General features: G+C 30.4%; 2 protein-coding genes and 1 long non-coding RNA gene across 3 annotated transcripts; 2 read left to right on the forward strand and 1 right to left on the reverse strand.

The window, feature by feature from the left end:
- Window positions 1-7035: 7035 nt before the first annotated feature.
- On the reverse strand, window positions 7036-8396 carry LOC108806347 (homeobox-leucine zipper protein ATHB-7). Its single transcript, XM_018578437.2, has 2 exons — window positions 7921-8396; window positions 7036-7687 (listed from the first exon to the last, which is right to left on the reverse strand). Exons 1-2 carry the CDS (start codon window positions 8269-8271, stop codon window positions 7271-7273), a joined length of 768 nt encoding a protein of 255 aa, XP_018433939.1. The 5' UTR covers window positions 8272-8396; the 3' UTR covers window positions 7036-7270.
- Window positions 8397-15055: 6659 nt separating this feature from the next.
- On the forward strand, window positions 15056-15484 carry LOC130495881 (uncharacterized). Its single transcript, XM_056987457.1, has one exon. It carries the CDS (start codon window positions 15056-15058, stop codon window positions 15482-15484), a length of 429 nt encoding a protein of 142 aa, XP_056843437.1.
- Window positions 15485-20194: 4710 nt separating this feature from the next.
- On the forward strand, window positions 20195-21464 carry LOC130495736 (uncharacterized). The gene is made up of 2 exons (XR_008934812.1): window positions 20195-20723; window positions 21216-21464. It is a non-coding gene; the product is annotated as an uncharacterized LOC130495736 (long non-coding RNA).
- The last annotated feature ends 5968 nt before the right edge of the window (window positions 21465-27432 follow it).

Below are 27432 nucleotides of genomic sequence, written 5' to 3' on the forward strand. Positions count from 1 at the left end.
CCATGTCATATTTTTTTTTGTGAAACTGATTGTAGAGAGGACATGTGGCAAAATCACTTCTCAAATATAGTCTAGGGGATACTGTATTTTTAAATTATATATCAAGAAATTTTGCGAAAAGTGTTTAAAATATACTAAAACAGAAATATCATACAAAATATATATTTATATAAATAAATTATATTTTTCTTTATTTATTCAAAAATCCCTTCAAAAGAAACTATAAATAATTTATAATTTTCTTTAACAATTTAATAATAATCATACAAAACCCAAAAATAATGTTAATTGTATTTTGGGCCATAATAATCTATGATTCAAATTAAGCCCATTATTATTTTTCTTAATATACTACTATCCATTTATCCAAACAACATTATATTTTTTTACTACTATCTATGTTTCCAAACAAAAGCTTAAAGTACTTTTACTTTAACAAGATAGATGAAACAAACATATATTATAAGACATCTTTTATGGTTACATAATATATAATAATAATTATTTAAGACATTATTGAAACTATTTATATATTACTTTAAATATAAATTTTATTATTTTATCACATTACATTTGATTTTAATTGATTTAGCTTGCAGGTGGGTGTATTAATTTATTATCATGAATAATTAGTTATTTTATTAAAATTAAAATCTGATACTGTTAGAAATAAAAAATCATTAGTTATTCTTACTTTTGATTTTCTTCAACTATATCAAATTGAAATAGAAATAAAATAAAATTATAAATCACTGTGTTTCCCTTAATTTTTAAATTTAATATTTTATATTCTCTAACAAAAAAAAATTGTTTGTGGTCTTTTCAACTCAAACCAACAAAGCTTAATTAAATTTACAGTATAATTTTAGAATAAAACAGATTATATATATTATTTTAAATATAAAGTAAAATTTCAAATATTCTATAAAATTAAAATACATTAAATTTTAATATAAAATAGTTTAATGTAAACTCACCCGCCCGTAGGGCGGACCAACCCCTAGTTTCCTATAATTTAGGGATCCATTACTCATTTAAACGAAATCATTGACAGCAAAAGCATTTTCACAATGTTGTTTTTTTCTTTATGCACGATACCACCACTATACTGTATAAAATAACATGTACAGAACAATACAATTCTGTATATGTAATATCAATGTAAAAATTTAGGATTCAAATCTATGACATTCTAAAATACAAGAATATCGTTCAGGTCTACCCGTTCATGTATTTTAACTAGAAAATATATATTTTGAATAATCAATATTGATAATATATCATTGTATTATATTTCAAAAAACTTATATATTTAAATGCACATTTTTAAATTGCAGATTATGTCAATTCATTTCAGAATTTGTTTTGGACAATCACATACAAAAACAACTAAAATAAATGATTCACACTATAGACTCAAGCAATATGATATAAACTGCTTAAATAGGTGTTTCCAAATCAAAAATTATAATCGATGAAAAATGTTTAAAATAGTCAACTGAAAATATAGTTGCATGATCAATTGATAAATGATTAGTCCAACTATTTTATCAATTGATAAATGAGTAGTCCAACATAAGTTTATCAGTTAACAAAGTACATGATGTTAAAATAGGGTTTAACGGGTTTAAGTGGACTTTTTCATCTAAATCGTTGAGTGTAACGGGTTTTAAATAGGTTATTCGATTACATATATTTATTAAATGTGATTTTACTTAAAGTTAGTGAAGACAATATTAACTAATTTATATATATATATATATATATATATATATATATATATTTTAACAGAATGTATTAAAAAATATTTTTCAAAAGTTTTTGTTCGGTTTTTCGTGTGGTTTGGGTTTGATATTACCTTTCGGATATAATACTTTAAGAACCATTCGATTATATAGGTCAAATCTAATAGAGTATGACTCTATGATTTTATGGTCAATTTCGAGTCGGTTTTTTTTCGGTACGAATATTCTTAATTAATTATGATAGATAACTAATAGAAAAATAAAATATGTTGCAAATATTAGGAATATAGTTTTAAAATAATTTTCAGTTGATTATACAAACAATTTGGATCGTGACTACCCGTCGACCCGCAAAGTATTTAAAAAATAAAAAGTAAAAATAAATATTTTTAAAAAAATACAGGAATTTAAAATAATAATTTAATATTTACATCATGTATAAATTTTTTTATTATAAATATATTTTTATAATAATTAAATTAAATAATGATTTTTAAAATATATATAACCCGCAGATAACCACAAAATTAAGCAGAGCGGTTGCGGGTTGTGCGGATCAGATTTTTTGACCAAAAAAATATGAAAATCCACGGGTTGACGGGTCAGCGGGGCAAGTTTGACTCGCAACCCAGCTTTAACCGTGCGTATACCGGATCAATTTTTTAAATTACTGTTATTTAATAAAATATATTTTGATTAAAATTTATACACAAATATGATTACAAAAATACAAATATAATCACAAAGAAAACAAAAATATCAAAAATTGAATGTAAAACAAAAAATATACCCGCCCTTTTAAGGGCGGGTCAAAATCTAGTAAATATTGTTAAAATAGAAGAACTCCTAAAAGGTTTTTCTGTTTCAATAATATAGATTTTATCAATAAAACTAAATAATATTTAAAAAATTAAATAATATCATCACCCAAATAGTTAGACTAACAAGTTTAACTACAAAAAAATTGTCACTGAATTGTCCACAATAAACGGAATACATATCTTCAAGAACCTCGAAAAAATTTCAATTTTAAATTTTATAATGTTGTAAATATAATAGAGTATAGATATATTATTCAGTTGTATTGGAATGACTTAAAACAAGTGGTATATATACACAAGATTTAAACATATCTCAATTAGGAATATAATTTATTTAAACCTTTTTGATATATATTTAAACTTGAAAACCAATATTAAAAAAGATATATATTTATCGCAATTTGTAAAATGTAAAGAGAGTTTTTCATGAATATCTAAAAAAATTTCTTTGGGATATTTTATCATGAGTTTGTTATCATTTTAAGATATTCATAATTAGTTATTATTGATCACTTTTCCTTTACCTCTCAGATTGATAACATTTTACCCCTGTTACAGCCAAACAAACTGCTCCAACTCAATCACTTATTATGGAAGACATTCGATCATCAATGATTCTCTATGGAACTAGAAATTCTACTTGCATATAGGAAATGTACTGCTTTTGATGTAATTGGAGATTCATCTAGTTACAGCTAGAAAAGGAAAGATAACAAACCAACAAAAAAAAATCAAGAAATAGGATAGAGAGATGTTAGTGGAAGAGATAACCGAGATCGTCGTGGCCAAGGAAACCCCAATCACTAGTTAATGTCCTTCTTCATCTTGTTTTCTAGGATTCAAATGTGAATATTTATCTAGGGGAATATATAAAATGCTAGTTTCTCATGAATATTTAATCTATATTTTGAGAAATGCTATTTAAAACATTAAATTAAATTATATCCCTATTAAAAATAATAATAATAACATTGAAGATATTCTTAGAATCGATATGCTGATGCCATCTATAAAATAAATAAGCTTCAATACTTTTTGGTAAATTTGTTTGGTTCGCCGATATCTATATTCCTTTTATGTCATTTTATATAATAGGTTTTGGCTAAAATCGTGTGAATTGTTTTTTATATACTTTTCACATAAATAAATTTACTTAACATTTAATCAAAAATATTCAAACTAACAGCAAAATAAAAATAATGCAGAATACTAATCTTTATAACTTACTGGATATATAAAACCTTGTATATGAACATGAAAATAAATAAATGAAATAGAACAAAGAGAAATTATATAGCATTGTTTATAATGAAACATAGGGTATAATTGTAGTGCATGCAGGTGTGTGAACATCATCATCACAATTTTATTAAGAAAAGAAAACATAAATAATTGTTATTAAAGACAATCAGAAATAATATTTTCAGTTCACTAAAAATATTTTTGTAATTAATCATAACGTGAATTCGACGTGTAAAAAACTAGTTTATTTAATAATACTGTAGAGATTTCATATATATATCTCGCGTTTTCCAAATCAAATCATTGTGCATGCATCATATTGTTCTTACTATCCAAAAGAAAATAAGACAACTAAAAAGGAATTACCAAAATGATAAATAGATCAAGTCTATAGTTAATGCACTGAACTATATTAATATTCTTTCACCAAAAACATATTAATATTCGATTGCACAGTCTAAGTTGGGTCAAGATTCGATTCTGAATTTCTGTTGATTATATTTGTAGTGTATTGATGGAGTGGTCACATAGACTCAACTTGCATGCGAAGTCTCTCTAGACCTTGGACATTCCCCTACCAAAAGCGCCTGCATCATTATATTTTTTCTCCATTTTACACACTTTAAATAATTCTTTTAATTAAATAAAGTTCGATTATGTATCAAATAAAACTTTTTGACCTTATCTTTCTCTGTCATTATTTCATTATAGTCTACGACCTAATTTTTAACGAAATTTTATGAACTTAAAACAACTTTTTGACAAAATACTTGTTATGAATACAGAAATGTTTTTTTTTTCTTTTTTTTTTTGAAAAAGAAATACTAGAAATGTTCAGAATAAGAAATTAAACAAATGGCAAAGCAGTACTACATTGATTTAATTTTTTTTTTTTAATAATTTTGTTATTTCTGCAGTCACTTTTATAATCAAACCATAACTAATATTTGAATTTCATTACAATTTAACTGTAGAAACGTATGTCAAATAAGTAAACAACTGAGTAACTGACCCTCTTATATGGCAACTTTCAATTGTCAAACCCTATAGCTCACGAATACGATGCAGTATATAATTCGTTATCGAATATAAAATACCGTGCAGTTCCAGCCCAAGGTTATAATCGAATAGTGGAATATATCAAGATATTAAAGTTTGACAAAAGGCCAGACATATTGTTTAGCTCAAAGCCATTTATAAATAATTAGCTTTAAAAGCCCAGATGATTTACAAGTCATAAATGTCCAGAATAGCACTTGAAGGTATATTAAAGTTTGTCAAAAGCCTGATATATTGGATGAATAAGTTAAAGCCCATTTATAAATAGTTTGGTAAGAAGGCCCATAGGATTTGTAGCTAAAGGACGACGTCGTGTTCAAGTGATCGACATGAAGAGGCATAATTTTTGTAAAAAAAAAGGAGTTATTCTTAGGTTCACCCCCTAGGGTGAACCTCTAGGTTCACCAACCAATAGTGTTTGAGTATTTGATATTTGATATCTTTTAAAAAAGGAAACAAAATTTAATTTCAAACTATATTATATTTTTAAAATAACAAATATAAATACATAAAAAATAGTAGTAGTTACAAAAATAAATAAATTAATATTATTAAGCTTTTAGTAAAATACTAAACCCTATACCCTAAATCCTAAACCCTAAAATCTTAGGTAAATCCTAAACCCAAAAATTTACCTAAGCCTTTTGATAATCGTAAACCCTAAATCACAAATATTAAGAACTAAATCATAATAACACTAAACCCTAAATCCTAATCACTAAACCCTAAATCCTAATCACTAAACCCTAAACCCTTGGGTAAACTCCGAACCCTTGGATAAATCATAAACTCAAACATTATATATTGGGTCGGTGAACCTACATGTTCATGAATTATCCAAGGGTTCGGGGTTTATCCAAGAGTTTAGGGTTTAGAGATTAGAATTTAGGGTTTAGTGTTTTTATGATTTAGTTTTTAATATTTATGATTTAGGGTTTAGGATTTATCAAAAGACTTAGGGTTTACCTAAACATTTTGGATTTAGGATTTAGGGTTTAGGTTTTAGGATTTAGGGTATAGGATTTAGTATTTTAGTGAAGACTTAATAATATTAATTTATTTTTTTTGTAACTATTACTATTTTTATGTATTTTTTATTTTTTATATTAATCTAATTTGGAAATTCAATTATGTTTCCTTTTCTAAAAGATATCAAATATCAAATACTCAAACACTATTGGTTGGTGAACCTAGAGGTTCACCCTAGGAGGTGAACCCAAGAATAAGTCAAAAAAAAGTACCAAAGTTCATTGCAGGGAGATCTTATAGACCGACTTTTTCTTGGGTTCACCCCCTAGGGTGAACCTTTAGGTTCACCAACCAATAGGAAGTTGTCATTTTAAATCTAGTATCTTTTAATTAAGGAAACAAAATAACTTACCAAATTATGTTATGCTTTTAAAATAAATAAAAAGATTAAATAAATAAAAATAACAATAGTTCTAAAAAATATTATTTTTAAAAAATATTTATTTATAAGATTTAGAGTTTAGTGTTTAAGATTTATAGTTTAGAATTTATCCAAATGTTTATTGTTTTTCCAAGGATTAGAGTTTACCCAAGGGTTTAGGGTTTACCCAAGGGTTTAGGGTTTAGGATTAGAATTTAGGGTTTAGTGTTTTGTTGACAACATGTTTAGTGTTTTTCCAAGGGTTTAGGGTTTACCCAAGAGTTTAGGGTTTAGGATTAGAGTTTAGGGTTTAGTATTAGAGTTTAGGGTTTAGTTGACAACATTATTTTTTTTAATTCGTTTTTATATACTATTTTTGTTTATTTTTAAATTTTATTTTGAAAAGATAATATAATTTGACAAGTTATTTGTTTCCTTAATTAAAAGATACTAAATCTAAAATGACAATTTTCTATTGGTTGGTGAACCTTTAGGTTCACCCTATGGAGTGAACCCAAGAATAACTCTTATAGACCCATCAATGAGTAAGTTACGTACAATCCTTGAATTCGAATAAACTTCTTCTGCGATGTATTTTTTTCTGCATGGTTAGATCGATCAGTTTATCTTGTTGAAATAAAATATTGATGTCCGTGAAATCTTTCTGAGTTGAGAAGATGTCGTTGTTACTAGTATTCATCATTCTTCTCGTGTTCCTAATACCAATGTTTTGTAACGAAACCTAAACTTAGCTCTTGTCTTGATAATTACATCTTGATGCACAAACTATATATTATTATTATATATATGATTCTCTGCCATTGATTCATTATTCATCCAAATCAAGTCTTAAACTTACTACTTAGCTACAAAGCATGATACGTACTTAATTCTACTACATACAGAATTACAAAGACTAACTGAGAGAATATACTACTCCTTCTAACACAATTTATACAGAAAAAGAACCATGATATTTGAGCTCAAAAGACTAAGCTTTAGCTTTTTTTTCATTACCAAAAATCCCACCATGGGCAATTGCTGCTGGATTGATCCAAGAGATTAGCATCTGATTTGAAACCTCCCCAGTCATCAGATGATGTTAAGCAACTATCAGCCGGCTCCACAATGTTCATCAGCTGATCTGCTTCTTCCTCAAACCCACCAAAATACTCTCTCTTGATGTTGTTATTGTACCCACCATCAGCATAATCATCATTGTGATGACCACACAGAACCCCATCATCACCCTTCTCACACACTTCCATCTCTGGCCTAACCTCCTCCTCCTTCTCCTGTTTACGCCTTGTGATCTCTTCGTTTTCTGATTCATGATCTGTGCTGCTTAGAGCCACCACCGCTGCTTGATTACCACAACACAGTCTTTCTTCCTCCTGCGTTTTCTGCACCTCTTCGTTTAGTCTATGCAACTGCATAAAAAGTTATAACATGTCAACAACTCATTAAAGATCTATTAGTTGCTTCAGTTAACCTTTCAAACAGAGTTTTTTTTTTGTAAATCACATGATCAGTCCTTAGTTGAAATTTATTACCATTAGAACACATATTTTATAATTACATGCAGTTTATAACCATTAAAGCATGGGTTTCTATCAAACCATGTGATCAACCTCTTTAATTAATTATGTTAAGATAACAATACCTCAGAGACTAAAGCTTGCTTTTCTTTCTTGAGTGACTCAAACTGAGAAGCCAAGTCGTTATAGTTTTGTCTGAGAATGTTGAACTCTGTCTCGAGCTGCTTCGATTTCCAACGAGCCCTCTTGTTCTGGAACCATATAGCCACTTGCCTAGGCTGCAAGCCAAGCTCTCTGGCTAACTGAACCTTCTTCCTTGGCTCAAGCTTTGTCTCAGACTCGAACATCATCTCAAGTGATTTGATCTGCTCGTCACTAAACCTTCTCTGATTGTTCTTGTTGTGATTGCTCTTCTTCATGGTCATGAAAGGATTTACTGACATCCTCCCCTGAGAATATTCCTCTCCTTCTGTCATCTAACCTGAGAGGATTTATGATTTATGATGTATTCTTTATATATTTTTTGAATCTCTGTTTTTGATATGCTGGCTCTCTATATACGTAGTGTTGAGGCTAAGATTATTACGTTCGTTTTTAATGATATTATTATTTTTTGTAATTTTTCTTGTATATAATAAGATATAAACTTTAGGTTGCTTTATTGCAAGTTCTTATTCATTTTGAGCTAAACGATTTGCGTGTCGACAGGTAGCAATAGGGGCGGATTTTGGCTGCTTATAGAGTCGTCGCTTTCACTTGTTAAGTCGAGTTTCATCTCAACGTGAACTAATCATCTAACTACTGATTAATAATTTCCACCTTTTTATTTTCTTCTTTTAGATAACTATGCTATTTTATAAAGCTTTCTTATATATATATTAATAATTTTCTTTTCCAAAAATATCACCAAACAAAAAACGCCCAAAACTCTTTCTAAATTATTCCATATTTCAAATAACATTTTTTTTTTTGAACAAAAATTTCAAATAACATTTACAAGAGCATTTTTGCGATTTAGATTGTGGCATAGACATAGTATTTTAGAAGAAAAATATTTGTTTGCATACTATAAATGTCTACACATGAATCCTGATCTTAAACCATTTTAGGATATCTAGATAGGAATGCCCTATAGTTGACAAAAAAGAAAAGATAGAAACGCCCTATCTCCAAATATTCCTTTCAGAAGATCTTTTATTGATTTATCAAATTAGAACTTTATGTTACAAGATCATTGAGAACATTTGGACTCTATGCATTCTAAAACAAATATATTTTAACATAAAAATGTAATCAAGTACTCTAAATTTTTGTAGACGTATTGCCAACTCAATTGTTGATCACTTGTGGACTTTTTGTCACCGGATAGATTGATCTATGTTTCAGCGAAAAAATCTTGAAACTATTATTTCTTATATTATTTTCAAAAAAAAAAAAGACTGATCATAGTCTTTTTTTCTCCACGGTGACGACAACGATAACAATTTAACAAATACTAGCAGTAATGTGAATAGCGACTTTAAATCTTGCTTTCGTGATTAGATTAAGGTTTTCGCTCACCTTGCTTGTCGGATATTGCTTTTGACTAATTAATACAAACACCAATTATTTTGGGCCATCTATGCTTGACATTTTCCAACCTATAGCTTTACCTAATACAGAATTTACCTTAGCTTCGGAAAATAAAATTTTCACAGCAAACAAATCTTAAGGTAATTTCAATTGATATTTATCTATATATATAGGAAATAAACATGTAAATTAGACTTGAAATTTAGAAAAGTGGCAATCAAAACCATCAAGTTCGGCCACTGGAAACTAGCCAACTGGTTGTGATCAGAGAATGAGAGATCTTTGCTTTCGGACATGAAAGTTGAATAAATAGATGACGTGTCTGTTGATTTATGGTGGTTCCTGCCTATTTTGGCCCAGCATTACTTAGGTCACACGCGTCGCGGCTTACTTAAATGTTTCGGTTTCTGATAAGAGCCGTAGGAGAAGACAAATTCTCAAAAAATAAAATTCTAATTTCTATTAGATATTTTAATTTCGGAAAAGATAGTTCCTTGTCTTGTTTGTATTTGCAAGCTCCACGACTTGCCTCGTGTAGTGTAGTGTTCTGCTTCTATATTTTCAATTAATTAGTAGGGTATCACATTTCGCAAAGTTCTTTGTTTTTATTTGATGGCTAGATGTACACCTAGAGGTATGAAACGAGTGAAAATAGTTTGGTTCTTTCTTTAGTTTCTGCATATAATTAATAAACATCTCTGATCAAAGTATGATACTTCGCATCCGGTATTTACACGTATTTATATAACATTCCACGACCACGAGAATCAAACCTACGGATCATATTCATAAGTCCTAATAAACGTTGTTTTACGACTACCTTTGTCAAAAAAAAAAAAAACGTTGTTTTACGACTAACATTTTGTTCAACAACAATAGTATTCTAAAATCTTAGCAAAAAAATAGTATTCTAAAACTACACTATAATAGTATTCTAAGACCACAATCGATCTTTTTCCGGCAAGAGATCACAAAAGTATATTGCGAGAAACTACTACTAGATGGATTAATCGTTCCCTCGATTAATCTTTAATCTTAATATATAATGGTGGTGTCGACACATGATGCCAACTCAAGCCAATCAGGAAGAGACATTTTGCACCGTCATAAAAAAGCTTATCTTCTCCTGATAATTGCTTTATAGAATTTTACTTTTGGTCAAATTCATCATTGGTTTTATAATGTTATTATCAAAAGGATATAATAGTAGGGGTGGGCACGGAGCGGATATCCGGATTTTTAAAGATATCCGTGATCCGATCCGTTCCTATGAATATTCGATTTTTCGATTCGATCCGATTCGTAACTCTTCGGATATCCGGTGCACCGGATATCCGCGAATATCCGAATTTTTGCCGGTTATCCGATTCGATCCGTAAAAAATAATAAAAAAATAAAAAAATAAATAAAAATAAAAGAAAAAGAAGAAAATATAATAAAATAATAATATCTCATCATAATTTTTCAAAAAACCATATACTTTCAAAAAATTTAATAACTAAATAATTAATTTAGTGAATAAAAACATTATAAAACTTATATAGAGATATAAAAGTATATATATTATATAATTTTATAAACATGCATACATATATATTTACGGATATCCGTTTCTAAAAATATTAGTATTTGTTATTTGCTTCGTCTTTGACGGATATCGGATTTTAGTATTTGCTTCGATTTGTTAAGTTACGGATATTCGGATTTTTCGGATCGAATCGAAACGAATAACGAATCGAATCAAAATTTACGGATATTTTGCCCACCTCTAATATTAATAAGTGTAAATTCTCTGTCACAGATGACTCAAGTGGCCAACAATCTTACCCTACTTCTTTAACTACTACTACTCGTTAAAGCGATATTGGAAAATAAAGCGGCTCCACTTTTCTTACGGAGAAATTAACGAGTAAAATAAGCATGTTTTTTTAACATAAGTAAAATAAGCATGTTACAGACATCAACAATTTTTCTGTGGAAAATAAATGTTGGATTAGCTATTGCAGTCAACTTTTGTACAAGAAATATAGTTATACTATATATGTTACAGATCATAGACCACAACTTTTAAAAAATGAAGAAACGAAAGCAGGAAGAAAACAAAATGTCTCAAGTTACAAAAAAAAAAACCAAAATGAAAAGGCAAAATTTAATGAAGATAATGAGTTATGATAGGACATGAACTTCATCCGTATTAGAATTTTCCTTTTTTGTCTTGGTTGGTTTTCCTTTCTACGTGGAAAGGATATCTACAGTATGAGGAAGTACAAGTACGTTCATAATACGAGAAAGATCTAATTAATTAATTGCTTATTTGTCATAATTATCAAAGCTATTAATTATATTAGCTATATAAATTGTTAAATGATATTAGTCACAGAAGTTGATGATACCATGTCAAGAGAAAAACCGAGTATTAGGTTTTAATTAGTGCTGACATTGTCTGACCAAAGACCTTCACCTATTTAGTCATGTTATTTGTTGCGTTGATAAAAAAAATCAAGTTATTTGTCCTTTTGCTTTATGTTTCGATCTATTTCTACCACCCAAAACAATTTCGATATTAGCCATATAACTGTCGATATTATACCGCCGCCGCCGCCCCCGCCCCCGCCCCCGCCCCCCACCCCGAAATCTATTTCTACCACCCAAAACAAGCTTATCTCTTACATTGAATGTGTTAACTGTTATCTTTTTCTCGGAAAATTTGACCACAAAAAAGTAATCCAGACAAAAGGCCCAACACAAACCGAGGCCCGTTGTGTATTCTATGCCCATTATCCCTTGACAAGTTTTTAAGTTTTTAAAATGAAAGGAAACTAACTACATTGGACCCCTTAAGTAAAAGCCCACGCTACCCCTACCGTTATATAAGTATTTCATGATCACAACATTTGATGATGACACCAAAAGGAATCCTTAACAAATGTAGTTGTTATGTGGATTGTGTTAGATTAATACATACATTCAGACACTAATCTTAAATAACTTCGACTAATAGTATATGATATTATGACTACGCAAGATTGAGTAGTTTTTATATCGTGAGCTCTGTACTTCCGTAATCCGAGACTCGTAAACCGTGACATAGTGTAATTTTTTATATTATAGTTTCGATACGCCACTAACTACGGGGACAAATCCTATTGCTGGTGGGTGTTGTATGATACGTATATATCTATACTATTAAAGTACAAGCACATTTGAATTTTTACTCTGTTTACCCCTATTAAAGAGGCTTTCTTTTGTATTCATTAATAACATTTTAGACATTTTGCATTGTTTTCTTTTTTAATTGTTTTTGGTTTGTCATTAACCACCGGTTTCCTAATTCAATTTTGGTATGTGATTATTCTGTGTTTGATACTGCATCATTTTAATATTTTTCCAACCGGACATGTTTGAAACTGTATCGTTTTTTCTCAAACTATTTAATGGTTTGGTTTTAAACCGTTTTTTCCTAAATATAATCCCAACTATCTAACAAAAATTATTTATAAAAAATAAAAATTGTTTATTGGTTCAACCAGTGGTTCAACCGCAGGTCTCAATCGAATTTCAAAACACCGATCAAAACTATAAAACTGTTATATTGATTTATATTTAAAATATCTAATTCAAAATTAAAAACCTAAAAATACATGTATAATATAGTTTTACCGAACATAAATCTGGATATAAAATACATATATGAAACAGATTATATAAATACGTATACAAGACGGATTATATAAATGTGATTATATAAAATTTTCACCAAACATAAACCCGCGCTTTGAAAGCGCGGGTCAAAATCTAGTTTATACTTAAAACAAACGTACACACACACATATGATATATGTCTGTGTAGAAATGAAGAGGTGTAAAAAAGATTGATGGAGATACATCGAAGAAATGGTTAAAAATACAGTGAATAAAAGTTTTCGACAAGTAAGGGTCTCCATCAGTAGACATTTGAGAAAGGGTCTTCATGTTCATTGCCTTGAGATCCACACTTTCTTATAGCTTTTACATAAAATTTTCTTCAGCTTTTGTTTTTCTTTGGTCATCGTTATAATATTACTGAATTGTGGTTTATTGAAAAATTATTTTATTTACAGTCTTTTCACCGTAACCCAGCTAACATATAGATAGAAAGTTAGTACTGTAGCAGTTAAAAAGTACAGTATGTAGCTAGGAAATATCATGTTCTTTTCAAACCAAAAAAAAAAGTGAAGAGGAAAGATAGTTTTAATGGAAATTTGGAATCTGATGAGAGAAATTGAATGGGCAGAGAATACGAACAAAGAGGCATTAAATGTTCTTGTCCTTTCATTTTCCCTAATTTCAATGATACCCACGCTCCTCCTCTATTTCTTTCTCTTATATTTAGCATTAGTTCAGTTCTTAGAACAATCAAAGTTTATGTTTAGTCCTTAAATACATAAGAAACTGTTGCTCGTTTACTTATTTTACATCAAACAAAGAAGTAGGTGGTTTACAGTCAATGATTTATGGGACTGAAAGCTTATACGCTACTGAGACATTTTGAAATTTTAATCTAAACTTTCTGAGTTATTATATGGAAATTAAATGGTGTAGCTATCATTATTTATATGATGTGGATACAAATAATTTTAACGTTATAAGACAATCAAAATAGCAATTCTCAGATGTATGGTTATGTGTTATTGCATCACTTACGCACACCCAGAGGTACAATGTTTTGAATATCAACTTTAAGAGGCTTTCAAAATTTTGGAGAAAAAAATCGTTACAATTAGAAATTCAGTAGTGTGGACTAGAAAAAGTATTTTTATCGTGTTTGACCGGTTTACACGACTAAACAAGCCTTTCCTCCATATGAAGAAAACATAAACATAACTATATAAAGATAATGAATTAAGCGATCAAATATGTTTCCAGTTAAATTAGCTTTGTTTCTTAAAGGAATGTAAGGATGGACAGCGTGGGTTCGGATCTGCAGGGATTTGACATTTACGTCGTCTCTCTCTCGGACACAACACGAAACACAACTCTCGAAGACTGTCATAAACGTTGAAACCTGTAGCCAGAATCGTCTTCTCCATTTGTCATTCTCGTCCACAGTTTCTACCTATTAGTATATCATTCCATTATTATATATAATATAGTATGCGTGGATAATTCATTACGTTTCTTGGACACTAGCAAGCAAAACAAAATGTTGCAGCACTTGTCGCGGGCACCTCTGGCTTTTAATTCTTCATCTTATATTTCTGTCTTTTTAGTAATGTGATGAATGATGTACCATATATATTTACAAATATAAATGAGACAATGACATATCATATTGTAGGCACCACCATGTTCTATATACAAACTTTTTTTTTACCAAGGTCCTATACTCCTATATACCAATTGTTTTGTTGATCTAATTGGGGTTCCTTACTTGTACATTTTTACCAATGAACTATTCGTATTCCAGCTGGCTGATTGATTAGCTTATTTTATAGTAGAATGACAATTACATATTTACAGTTTTGTCAACAAAAAACAATCATTAAAGCAATAAAAAATACACAAACAAAAGTAGGTACTAATTAGTTGACTAAAGGACCTAACTTTATTTCAAAAGCGAGTCATAGAAAAGTGACTGCTTTTTCTTCCCCGTTTTAGCGTAGCATAATTTCATTTGCGATGCACATATTTTGAATAATATCAGACGAAATGATCATGCTCGAACCAAACCCTATGCGATCTGGAATAACCATATACACAGATGCTGTTTGGAACCCATCTTCGGGATCTGCAGAACTCGGTTGGATCATTGATGATCGGGTTTCGGCTACCAACCATTTGGCAACTTCTTTGCATGTCTTGTCGCCTCTTATGGCAGAAGCCTTGGCTGTTATATCAACCTTAACCTTTGCCCTCTCTTGCGGATTTGACTCCATCACGCTGCTCTCAGATTCTCAATCTTTCATCTCGATAATCAACAAGAAGGATTTGCAGTTGGAGATATTCAATATCATCCGTGATATCTACCATCTTTCTGTTTCATTTATTTCAATTACGTTTAGCTCCATTCTTAGATCGGCTAATGCCAATGTCAATCATGTAGTCAAACAAGTATTATGGGTTTTAAACCAAGTGTGAGGCCCAATCGTTTTTCAATGAAAAGTTATGGTTTGACAAAAAAAAAAATCAGACGAAATGATAAAACAATATCCAATGTTTGACACGATAAAATTATATTTGTTAAATGGCCTCAACGTTTCTTGTATTGGAGTTAGCTTACGAAGCAATAACAAATATGATTATGGAGAAAATCAATCACTATTTGTAAATTCATCTTTTTGTCCCTCAAAAATCATCCTATAAGACTGAAAAATATATATAAGAAGTCAAACGTATGAATGAATTTTAAGGATTGCAATAGGATTTTCAAATAGTGATCGATTTTCTTCAGTGTCATGCTTAAAGAATGAATGAATTTGCTATCACCAGATAAAAAGGTTGAAGAAATTATTGACAAAAAGTTCGAAACACAAAAAATGCATTGTCTCGAAAACAAAACATGTTGACAACAACAAAAAAAGTGGTTGAAAAAAAATAATTACTACTTCCTCCGTTCTTATAATATATATATATATATCGTTTAAAGTCTTCTGCACATATTAATAATATATTAATTTTGTATCATACTTTTAGTTAAAATATTATTCTGTTTGATTTCGTTAATTAATAAGTTTTAAATATATAAATATATTGAAATTATAAAACAACATTTATAATAAAACAAAATTTAAAGTATGCAACAACATTTATTACGAAATTGAACATTTCCTCTGTTTCACAATGAGCTATGTTTTAGAAAAGAAATATTTCTAAAAAATTATATTTAACATTTCAATTTATCTAATAATGGTAAATTGTAAAATTTAAAAACATTTATTTTGTTTAATGAATTTTGACTGTCTAAAAATTACGGAAAATAACTAATCACAAAAACTAATGCATTTATAACCACAGTATTACATATTTTCTTAATTTGTGTGAAAGTTATAAAACATGCATCATTTTAGAACGGAATAAGTAAATGTTCCATCCGTTTATAAAAGATCTATATTTTAGAGAAAAATCTTGTTTCTAAAAGATCCATTTTTTGCATTTTCAATGCATGTTTTATTAAATAATTGTAAACTTCAAAAAACTTAATTGCACTTATTGAATTTTTATCGGCTTAAAACTGTGGAAAAAAGATAATCACAAAAAACTATGCAAATTTAATGTATTTTCTTAATATGTGTGAAAATCCTAGAATATGGATCTTTTAGAAATGGAGGGAGTACTATACTACTATTGTAAATTGAAATATATTACTCTTTCCGTTTCATTTTATTTGTCGTTCTAAGTTTATACACACATATTAAAAATATATATGATTATGTATATTTCCAAATAAAAACACAATTACCTATACACCTAACCATATTTCAACCAATAAAAAAAATAAAATGAAGAATCTTTTTAATAAATTTTGCATTGAAACTTTAAAACGACACTTATTTTGAAACAAAATTTTTTTCCTACAATGACAATTAAATTGAAACGGAGGGAGCATAATACTATAATTATAATTACTTCCTTTCATAATGATGTAGAGTTTAAAAATGTTTAAAAATGTACATTTTATATTTTCACAGCATTTTATCAACTAATAATGATTAGCTATAAAATTTGAAAAAATTAATTGCATTTACTGAAATTTTCATTGGTTTTTAATATGAAAATAGACATTCACAGAAATATGCATTTATACCAAACATTAATATATTTTATTATTATATTAATATATCTATACTATTAAAGAAAATCACTAATAGGATTCTACCCTTATTTTTCAAAGTTATTTATATTGGTATATCATTTCCACCTTATTTTTCAAAGTTATTTATATTGGTATGCCATTTACTTATTTGAATTTTAAAATATATTTTTTCACATATTACTCAACCAATCAGCTTATCTCATTCTAATCCATTCAAAAATTCAGAAAAGGCTCACCGAACACATGTATTAAACGTTTGCCATTATATTTTTGGTAATTTTTTGGTAATATAGACTCTTATGTTTAGGCTTTCTTTCATATTCATGTAAGATATATTTAATTGATTTTTAATAATACAGCATAAAATATGAACTATTAAATTAACTAAGTAGATTGCAAATTTAAATATTGATTCTCAATTACGTTTTTTATAAGGACTTGCATAATGGGTCATATATTTTAAAGTCAGAACTTGAAGGATAACATGTTGATGACGAGTTTTTACGGGTTTTATCGTATTTTTAGTCAACGATTCTACTTAAATTTGGAGTAAATTATATGTGGGTCAGGAGTTTACGGTTCAATTGCAGATTCGACACTTTGACATTAATTTGATCTGATTTTTGAAATAACAATACTAATATAATAACTACAATAAGCACTAATTAAAAATTAAATGAGATTAGAAAATGAGAACAAGTAACCAAAACAATTTTAATAAATTATTACATAAATTATTAAGAAAAATATTATGTATTGGCAAAAATAAAAAAAATTCATCTTGAAAAAGTATTTAAAAGTATAAAAATTTGAATGTATATTTACTTTATTTGTTATAAAAAAAATTAATGGAAATCTAATTTTATTATTATATTTTAAAAATCTAAAACATACTCATTTGAAACATAGTGAATATAATTCATTTTGGAATAGTCGTGGGAAGATGAAATAGTTTACTGAATATAAAGGAATAATACAATTTGCTGAACTTAATTATTGCGTAAGAGAGAATGACTATTACTGCCAGTTTCATTAAAGTGATTCGTTTGCGTGAAAACAATGCACAGACGATAAAATCTCAAATCTCTCACTAAATCTCGAAAATAAGAAAAAGAGATTACCAGGTTGATTACATAATTGCTTCTCTTTCTTCCTCGTTGAACAAAACGTTTACCGTTATGGCGTTATGAAACATGGTGACTTTCATCTCCGTTACATGCTTGTAACAATTTTTATTTTTCTGGACTGAAGAAAAAAAAGGTAAAAACTCATTCCTGAACACTGAGAAACTTTTACGCAACAAACTCAAAAAAAACCGAGTCGAATATCAAAAATTTTACCATAAGTTCCTTATATTATTTTTTTGCCAACATATTTTTAAAATAGTACTAATAACTAAATAAATATACTGTATAACAAGTTAACAACCATGTAGTCTATACTCCCTTGAAACGGATAAAAATTGGGAAAATGTTGAAGGTTACAAATAAATTAATTTATTAATCAGTTCTTTCTGCTTCAAACTTTTTTATTTCTTTATATACAAAAGCTTATAAAAACGCGGAGACTTTGACTTAACACCAGAAAAAGAGTCCCCAAGGGAAATGGCCAAAAAAACATGAGTTCCCATGTGCATGGACCATTCCACGATTTTTTTTTTTACCATTTCACGAACTTAACAATAAATTAACACGATGATGAATGATTTAAAAATATTTTGCTGATAAAACCTCGAGTTAGTAAAAACGTATTTGGTCTAACAGTTCGTAAAATAATTATTGTTCTTTTTAATTATGTTTGTGATTTAAATATGAGAAAATACAAGTTTTTTTTTTTGAAAAAGGGCATTCTAGAAAATACAGGTTGAGTCAATGCTTTTCATAGATCCTATCATACTGCAAATTCAGTGCTTCGCTATGATCCTTCGTATTATAGACGAGACAGTTCATTTGGGGTAAATAGTTCGTGACTTCGTTCTAATGGAAGAAACACTATGTTAAAAATAGAAGATTCACCTTTTATAATATGTAACCGTGTTGTAACTTTTTTAAGTTAGAAGATGGGTACGTCGTAGTAAAAAGTGTACATTTTTTAATAATCTGAAATGAAACGGGTGAATTTAATAAAGGTGAAACAAAAATATTAAAACAACGAAGAAAACAAAAAAAAAGGTAAGAGACAATAAATGAAGAATGCTAATATTGGGCAGATCAATAACTCAACCACTCCTCTGACTAACTTTTATAGTCACTCCTTTCCCCCTTTTTGATACCCTTTCCATTTCTCAGATTTGCATTTTCTTTATTCTCTTTATATTATGATTCATATAGTTTTTTTTGTACTTTTCCTACTTTCTCAATTCTCTTACGCGTTTCCAGCTCTAGTTTCTTTCGTTATTTTATTTTCCGGGGACCATAGAGCTGAAACAACTTGTTTGGGCACCTCGTCAGATTTTTTTTTGGAAATAAAATAGTGTTGGCGATTATGTTTATTAGATTTGAGGCTGTGAACTGGTAATAGTTGCAGAAGAAGCGGTGGTATAAAATGATGCTCATCTCTCTTATTAGAATGCAATTATTTGAAAATGGTTGAGTTAAACATTTTTACCATGGTAAGACTAGTATAACATGCTAGTTGACTATAATTTATTAACATTTTAATCCGCACGAATTGGAGATATTCCGTATATTCTTTTGCACGGGCACCATTTAAACCACACAATGTTATAGTGGAATAAATCATCAAACTATAAAGAACTTCAACCATTAAATTTTCGTATGTTTTTTGGACTCCAAACCATTTTTAATTTTCAAAATGTAACAATACGTAAAGAACGCTGGAAATAGGCTCAATATAGCATTAGTAGAAGGGATGGGAACTTGGATTATATTTTTGCTTGAACAAGTAATAACACAGTAAATGAGAATCCAGTGACATGTCTCAAATAGTAAATCCAAAGTTTTTACTGCAATATCTTGAAACTTGAAAAGCCAAAGTTATACTAGTATGTATTGTTAGAGAGAGAGAGAGAGAGAAAGGAGAGGAAGAGCGTGTGGGGCCAGAGACACCCATGTCTTTTGTCTTGTATAGCGTTGGCTCTCCACTACTCAATTTATACATAAAAGCCCTTTTTATTTCTTCATTCTCTCTTCCTTCATCACCACTCACTTATCTTCTTCTCCATCTCTCTCTCTCTCTCTCTCTCTCTGCTTCTTCTCCCATGATCGTAGCCGGATCTCGTGGGGGACGAACATATAGAGATATATTTTTAGATAACTAGAAACCCTAGAGTTTGATCTTGATAAGGATTTTTTCAAGGAAAGGGTTTTCTCTTTTGAGGGGAATGTTGTCTGGCTCGAGGACTCTGGCTCTATCTACTCATGTTGGATCGTCTTCGATCTAATCGAATCAAACTTCTATGTTTGAGATCTGATTAGGGTTTTAGCGTCGTCGGACCAGGCTTCATTCCCCCCAATTATTGCTCCCTGAATACTCCATCGTTCCTTATTCATCCATTTTTCTCAATTTAGAGTTTCAGATCTTTGGATTGAACCCATGTTAAAGGTTTGATATTTTAAGTTTGATTTCTCTGATACACTTTTATTGATTTTTGTTTGCATTAAACACGGTTTTTATCTACGTGTGTTTGGGACCAGTAGGGAAAAAAAGTTTTCAGGTACTTGCAGATTGGTGTAATGATGAAAAAATCTGACTTTCTTACTCTTGGAATCTGAAAAGTTTCATCATTACAACCTTTTCTACATACGTTTATAGTAGTATCTCGAGTTTTTTCTGCGCTGCTATGATTGTGATATGATTGCTTTTTTGTCAGGAAGAATTAAGTTATAAAATTGGATCTTCTTGGTCATGCATGATGATGACCAGATCTGTCTGTTTTTTACCATACCAGATCTCCTAGATTTGAATCTTAATTCCTTATTAACTACTTATGACATAACTAGGGTTTTCTTGATCCTCTTCTAGACTTAAGAAGAGCTATATATATGCGAGAACAATATTGTACTAACACTTTTATTCCAATGATAACTAATGCAGATACTTTTTGCATGGGAAGATGAAGAGCTATGGTCAAGAGCTTGAATTTGTTTTCTACTTCTAGATTAGTCGCACTGTATGAAAGTGTAAACATTTTATATACCACTCAAAATGTAAAAACATTTCATTTAGCCTCTCGGAATAAACTTAATTTTGTATGATCTATTGTTGTAACTTTTTTTTTGGTAAAAATGTTAAGATCTATTGTTATAACTTGATTGCTACTATTATAAAATCCTCTTTTAATAATCGCATCATCTGCTCGTGGAAGATTTTTGTCTTTTTAACATTGTTATAACTTTAGTAATGAAGAAATCTTAAATCCAGACTTTTTCTTGAGATCTTATCCTCTTAATCTACGATGAACATATTCCAGAAATTTCGTAAACTATACGAAGTCTACCTAGAGGAAAGATATATTAAGACTACTAAGTTATACATATGTGTGTGTTATTTTTGTATGGATTCATAAATTAAACAAAATGAGGGTTATGCAAAATTCAGGGTACTACTACTATTGCTCATCGAGTTTTATACTTCGATTTTTCCTGTGGAATAACTTAATTTTATATTTCGAAAATAAGAAACCCTTTACTAATCTAGAGAATAGAGATTATCTTTCACAAGAAAAAAATTAGTCAGAGAAAATAAATTCTTATTTTGAAAATACATATGCAGAGGAAAAACTAACTATTAAATAAATTTTGCTTTTAATTTTTTGGCCGTTCTAAACTTTTTTCGCGAATGACACAAATTTCTATGGACCATTGCTCATCGGATTCATCTTTTTACTATGTACTTTTAACCGAAGACTTTGACCATGTTTTTCTTTTACGGTTTTCAGTGTCATTCCTGCTAAACCTACGACTGTGGTTCAGGGTCACTTATTTTAATTTTGTTTGATTTGTGTAATGACATTTATTGTCGATAAAACATTACTCCTTCAGCTGTGTTTTATAATGTAAGTAGTTTAAACTAAAACACTAATATTAAAAATATTACTTTTAAAAAATATTTTTTAATTGATAAGTTCAACCAATTATGAAAAATCTGATATTATTTTATTGGTTACACTATCTCCAATAAATGTTAAAGTTATCTAAATATGTGGAAACTATTTATATTTTGAAATAAAAAAAATTCTCTAAAACTACTTACAATGAAAAATAGAGAGAGTAGTATTATGCTTCTAATAAAGTGTTATTTTAATATTTTTTAAAAAACAATATGTTATTTTAGATTTCCAATGGAAATTTCAGTTTAATATTAATTATAAATATATCAATTTTATTAATAATTTTATTTATATTAAATAATATTAATTTAACATATATATATAGAATTAATAGAAACTTAAATATATTTTAATTATTTTCTTAATATGTGTTTGAAATGTCATAATGATATTTTTTGAGAAACGGATGAAGTACCATAAATTTTCAACTGTCAAGCAATTAAAGGCCGGTTGCCTGAAATTTACCATTAGTGTAATTTATTAATACTAAAATAATGCATTTTTGTTAAAAGTGTAAGAGGTTGATTAGACAGAATTATGTTAATGTCTGATATTAAACCTCTTTGATATCAGATATCTTTTCAGTTGATACATCATATATTATATATATATATATATATATATATATATCTTTATTTATTTATTTTGTGGTGTGAAATTGTGAATAGTGTATAATTCAACTATTTTAGTTTCCTTTTTGTCTATTTTGTACTAAGGAAAATAAGAGAATGGAATTGGATGGCCATAGACTTTAATTGGGCCAATACAGGCAATATTGACTTAGCAAATAAGTGCATTAAATAAGAGAAGGACCGTTATCGTTTCCATAGTTCAATAGAAAGCAGTGAGCTGCGAAACTATATTAAAAAACTTACAGCGAAATCACTCTTCTAGGCCCATTCGTAATCTCATCGGAATTGCTCTTTCAACGTGAAACAAACACCTGGTGAAATTCAGAATTGGTTTCTAGATTTCTCGCAACAAATGAATTATAGGAAATACGTGAAAAATCTATTCTCTCCATTTCAAAATAATTTAATTTTTTTTACATATATCATAAATAGTAAACTTTTGATAATAAATATATCATTTTCGTAATTAGCTATTTTTCATAATAAAAGTATATAAAATTATTTTCTATAATTTTTAACCAATCAAAATTCAGTAAACACATTAATATCTTCTAAATTTACAATTTATCTTTTAGAAATATTTTTATTTAGAACACATTCCCTCCGTTTCATAAAGAATATTACTTTGTCATTTTTTTATACATATTAAAAATGATTAAAATTAATTTAGTTACTTATTAGTTACACATATTCAACCACTAGTATTCTAGATAAATAAAATTATTTATAAAATTGATGCATTTTTAATTAATATTGAACTGAAAGTTGCATTGAAATTCTAAAACGATATTTTTTTTGTAACAAAAAAAAGTTCAAATGGCATTTAATATGAAAGAAAGGAAGTATACCATTTTGAAAGTTGTTTGACGGGTTCCTACCCATCATAAGAGAAAAAGGAGATTATAATTTGGGTGGTTACACGGATCAGAATATAGAATCTATATCTATTTGTATAACATAACTGATCTTCAACAAATTTGTTTGTAGCCATTATAAGAGAAAAAGGGAGATTTTTGGGGTTTCACTTTAAAATATATTTTTCTAATAATATGTTTTCATTGTTTATTTCAAGCATTATAATGGTTATCGCAAGTTTTTCGACGGGTTCTAAAATAAATTTTGTTGAGAAGTTTTTTTTTTGGAACAAATCTAACCAAAGAAAAAAATTATTTTTTATCTACAAAACTTTTATTGTGTAGGTAATAAATATGATTGTATTCTGTTGTGATACGAAAATATATTTCAATTGTTAAAAAGTGGATAACAAAATCATTTTGATATCAATATAACATCAAACTAAATTTTGGTGTCGAATTCATAATTAATTTATGTTGTAATCCTATATGTTAGATCATATTTTATGAAGTGGTAGATTGTTCTTTGAAAACTATTTTTCTCAAAAGTTTATTTTGACTTTTTGATATGATGTATCATGTCAATTTATTTGTTATTATTTTGATAAATAATATTGAATAAAAACTATAGACGAAAAAGCATAATTGCTCTTGTTATTTATTATCTTTTTTATTTATTTAGAAAAATTAAAATGATGATATAATATAAATTTCGATTAGTATAATAAATGATTTAGAAACCAAAATCTTCATTAGTTTACTACGCTTTTGCAAAATATCCATTAGAGCACACCACTTTAAGCAAAACGAAATAAAACAAAGGCGATCTAGAATCCGACCGTTGCTCTGCCGTCGGAGAGCCCTCTGCTCGCCGGCAACCACCTCCTCTCTACTCGATCTTCTCAGCTCGCTCTCTTCTCTCCCTCATGTATCTCGATGCTCCTCTCGAAGAAGAAATTTCGTCCTCCCTTTGCTCCTTCGTTCAAGGCTCGTCATTGGTTGCGCTCGATTAAGCGTTCTTCAATGGCTAAGAAGAAGATTAAGGGCGTCTCGCTCGTCGATTTCCCTGATTTCGGCGTTCCTGCTTCTGGATCTATGATCCCTGCCTCAGATCTCTCTTCGGTACCTTCTCCCTCCGGTGGTTCTCCTCAATTTTCCTTTGGGTCGTTGGCTCCTATTCAGTTTCAGTCTGGATTGGTCTCTTTGCCTACTTCTTCCCTTGGCTCTGGTTTGTTCTCTGTGCCTCCAATTCACTCCCGTGATGTTGCTTTGCCTCCAATTCACTCCCGTGATGTTGCTTGCCGGGTAAAGCGGTTGACGTTGGTTTGTCTTCAAAGGAGGGAGCTCCGGCATCTCTTAAAGTTTCTTCTCCTCCGGTTTCGGAGGTTCGTACTCTTAGCGGTGGCTCACAATCTTTGCAGAATGGCTCTCAACCAGCGGGGCCAAGACGCCAGAGGTGAGGAACTACGCAGCTCTACTGAAGAGCTCTGCTCAGCTTCAGCAATTAGGAACTCCGGTAGAGCATGTGTCCGGCGCTCCTTTCGTCCTTATACCTGATGAAAATATTGAAGCTGCTAAGCTTGAATTCAAGGATTTCATCTATGCTCGTTTCCATGGTGACTACCCTACTATGGGGAAAATTATTGGTATTGTGAATGCGGTATGGGCAAAATCGGGTCCTCGGATCTTTGTCCACAATCTAGGACACGGTACTTACCTTCTTCGTGTCCCTAATCCTCGTACCCGAGAGATGCTTCTGGCTCGTACTTGCTGGAACATTGGTGGTCTCCCTATGTTCGTTGCGCCATGGGCGCCTGATTATTCTCCAGAAGAACCTCCCCTTACAGATGCTATTGTGCCGGTTGAGATGAGAAATGTTCCCTACCTGCTCTTCAATAAGGAGAGTTTGAGTCGTATCGCGACTGCAGTTGGCAAGCCTGAGTCCCTTGCTCCGGAAACAGAGCGTAAGGAAAACTTCGAGGTGGCTAAGCTGTTTGTTAGGGTCGACCTTACAGCTCCTCTACCTCACAAAATCATCTCCGGTTTCTCCAATGGTAGAGAGGTGGAAATTGATGTCTCTTATCCTTGGTTGCCAGTTCAATGTGACCTTTGTAAAAAGTTTGGCCACATTTCTTCAAGTGTACCGAAGGATTTGTTGAACGTGTTGTGAGACAGGAAGTGCCTGGAAGTTCTCCTCCTGAATCTTCGAGAAGGCGTTCGAAATCGAGACCGGGTCGTTCTACTGAAAAGAGAATTAAGCAGGGACTTCTCCGTTACGTACCACTCGATCGTTCCTCTCCGGTAGTTCCTACCGAAACACTGTCAGACGTTCCTCTTGTGGTTAGTGCAGAAGTTAACGTACTCGCTACTCCGACTAAGGTAGTTGCATCTGAGGAACTTGAGGAAGGTGAAATTCGTCAACTCTCTATGGAGGAACCCTCTGTCCCGCAGACATCCATGGAACTCAACACCATTATTACTCCTTCTGATGAGGCTAAGAAATCTGTGACAGACATCCAGCCTGCGGTGGTTCCTGATACTGAGTTATTTGTGGCTGCAGTCACAGATGCTATTACTATTGCTGTTAGCCAAGAGGATATCTTAGCGGGTGGGTCTGTGTTGGTTGATGTAAACTTGTTGCAGGCTACTGCAGGAGCTATAGTGACGTCTGAAGCTGATCAAGTGGAGCCTCCTATTACTGAAGGAGCACTTCCTGTAGAGGCGACAGAGGCGACAGAAACACTTCCCGTTGAGGTGACAGAGGTCATTTCTGAAGAAGTCGTGGTTCCACAAGAGGTCTCAGCATCGGATGCAGTATGTGATCCTGCTCAAGAAGAGGAGCGGGAAAACCCTTTTATCCTGGTTAACAACAGGAAGAGTAGCCGTAAGAGTAGCCGCAAGGCTAGGAATCGCCATTAAAATAATTAGATATGTTTTTTGCATGGAACGTAAGGGGTCTCAACCATTCAAGACGCCACACCATGACTAAGGATTGGATTAATATCCATAAACCACTTTTCGGAGCTTTTTTGGAGACTCATATTTTGGAGAGTAATAAAGAGAGAGTAGTAGGAGCTATTCCAAGGGGTTGGAAGTTTTTTGGTAATTATGCTGATGATACTTCCGGCCTATTGTCATTGTCTGGGATCCGAGTGTTACAGTAGTCGTCTACGATGCAACAACTCAATCAGTTACATGTGGGATCTCTATTCTGTCAGAAAACATCTCTTTCACGGTAACCTTTGTTTATGGATTCAACTTGGTGGAAGAAAGGAGAAGTTTATGGAATAACTTGGTGGAGTTGCAGAATACTACTCCGGTTTCTTCTCATCCTTGGGTTGTTTTGGGTGACTTCAATCAGATGCTGCGAACGTCGCATCACTCTCGCCACTTAGTCTCTCATATTGATGACTCGGGAATTGATGAGGCAAATCTAAGTCTTCAGGATGCTCAACTTTTTGAAGCACAAGCTAAAGGCTTACCTTTTACATGGAGGAATTGTCAGGATGATAATCCTGTCTCCACGAGAATCGACCATGCTTTTATTAATCAGTCTTGGCTAACGGCGTTTCCTGATTCTTATGCGGAGTTTCTGGATCCATCTCAATCTGATCACACGCCGTGTCTGTTTCGGATGCCCTCTCTCAGGCGTCAAGTCATCAAACCTTTTAAGTTTTTCCACCATGTGATTGACCATCCTGACTATGCTGGGACAG

The sequence above is a fragment of the Raphanus sativus genome, chromosome 6 (genome assembly GCF_000801105.2).
Source record: "Raphanus sativus cultivar WK10039 chromosome 6, ASM80110v3, whole genome shotgun sequence".
NCBI lineage: Eukaryota > Viridiplantae > Streptophyta > Magnoliopsida > Brassicales > Brassicaceae > Raphanus > Raphanus sativus.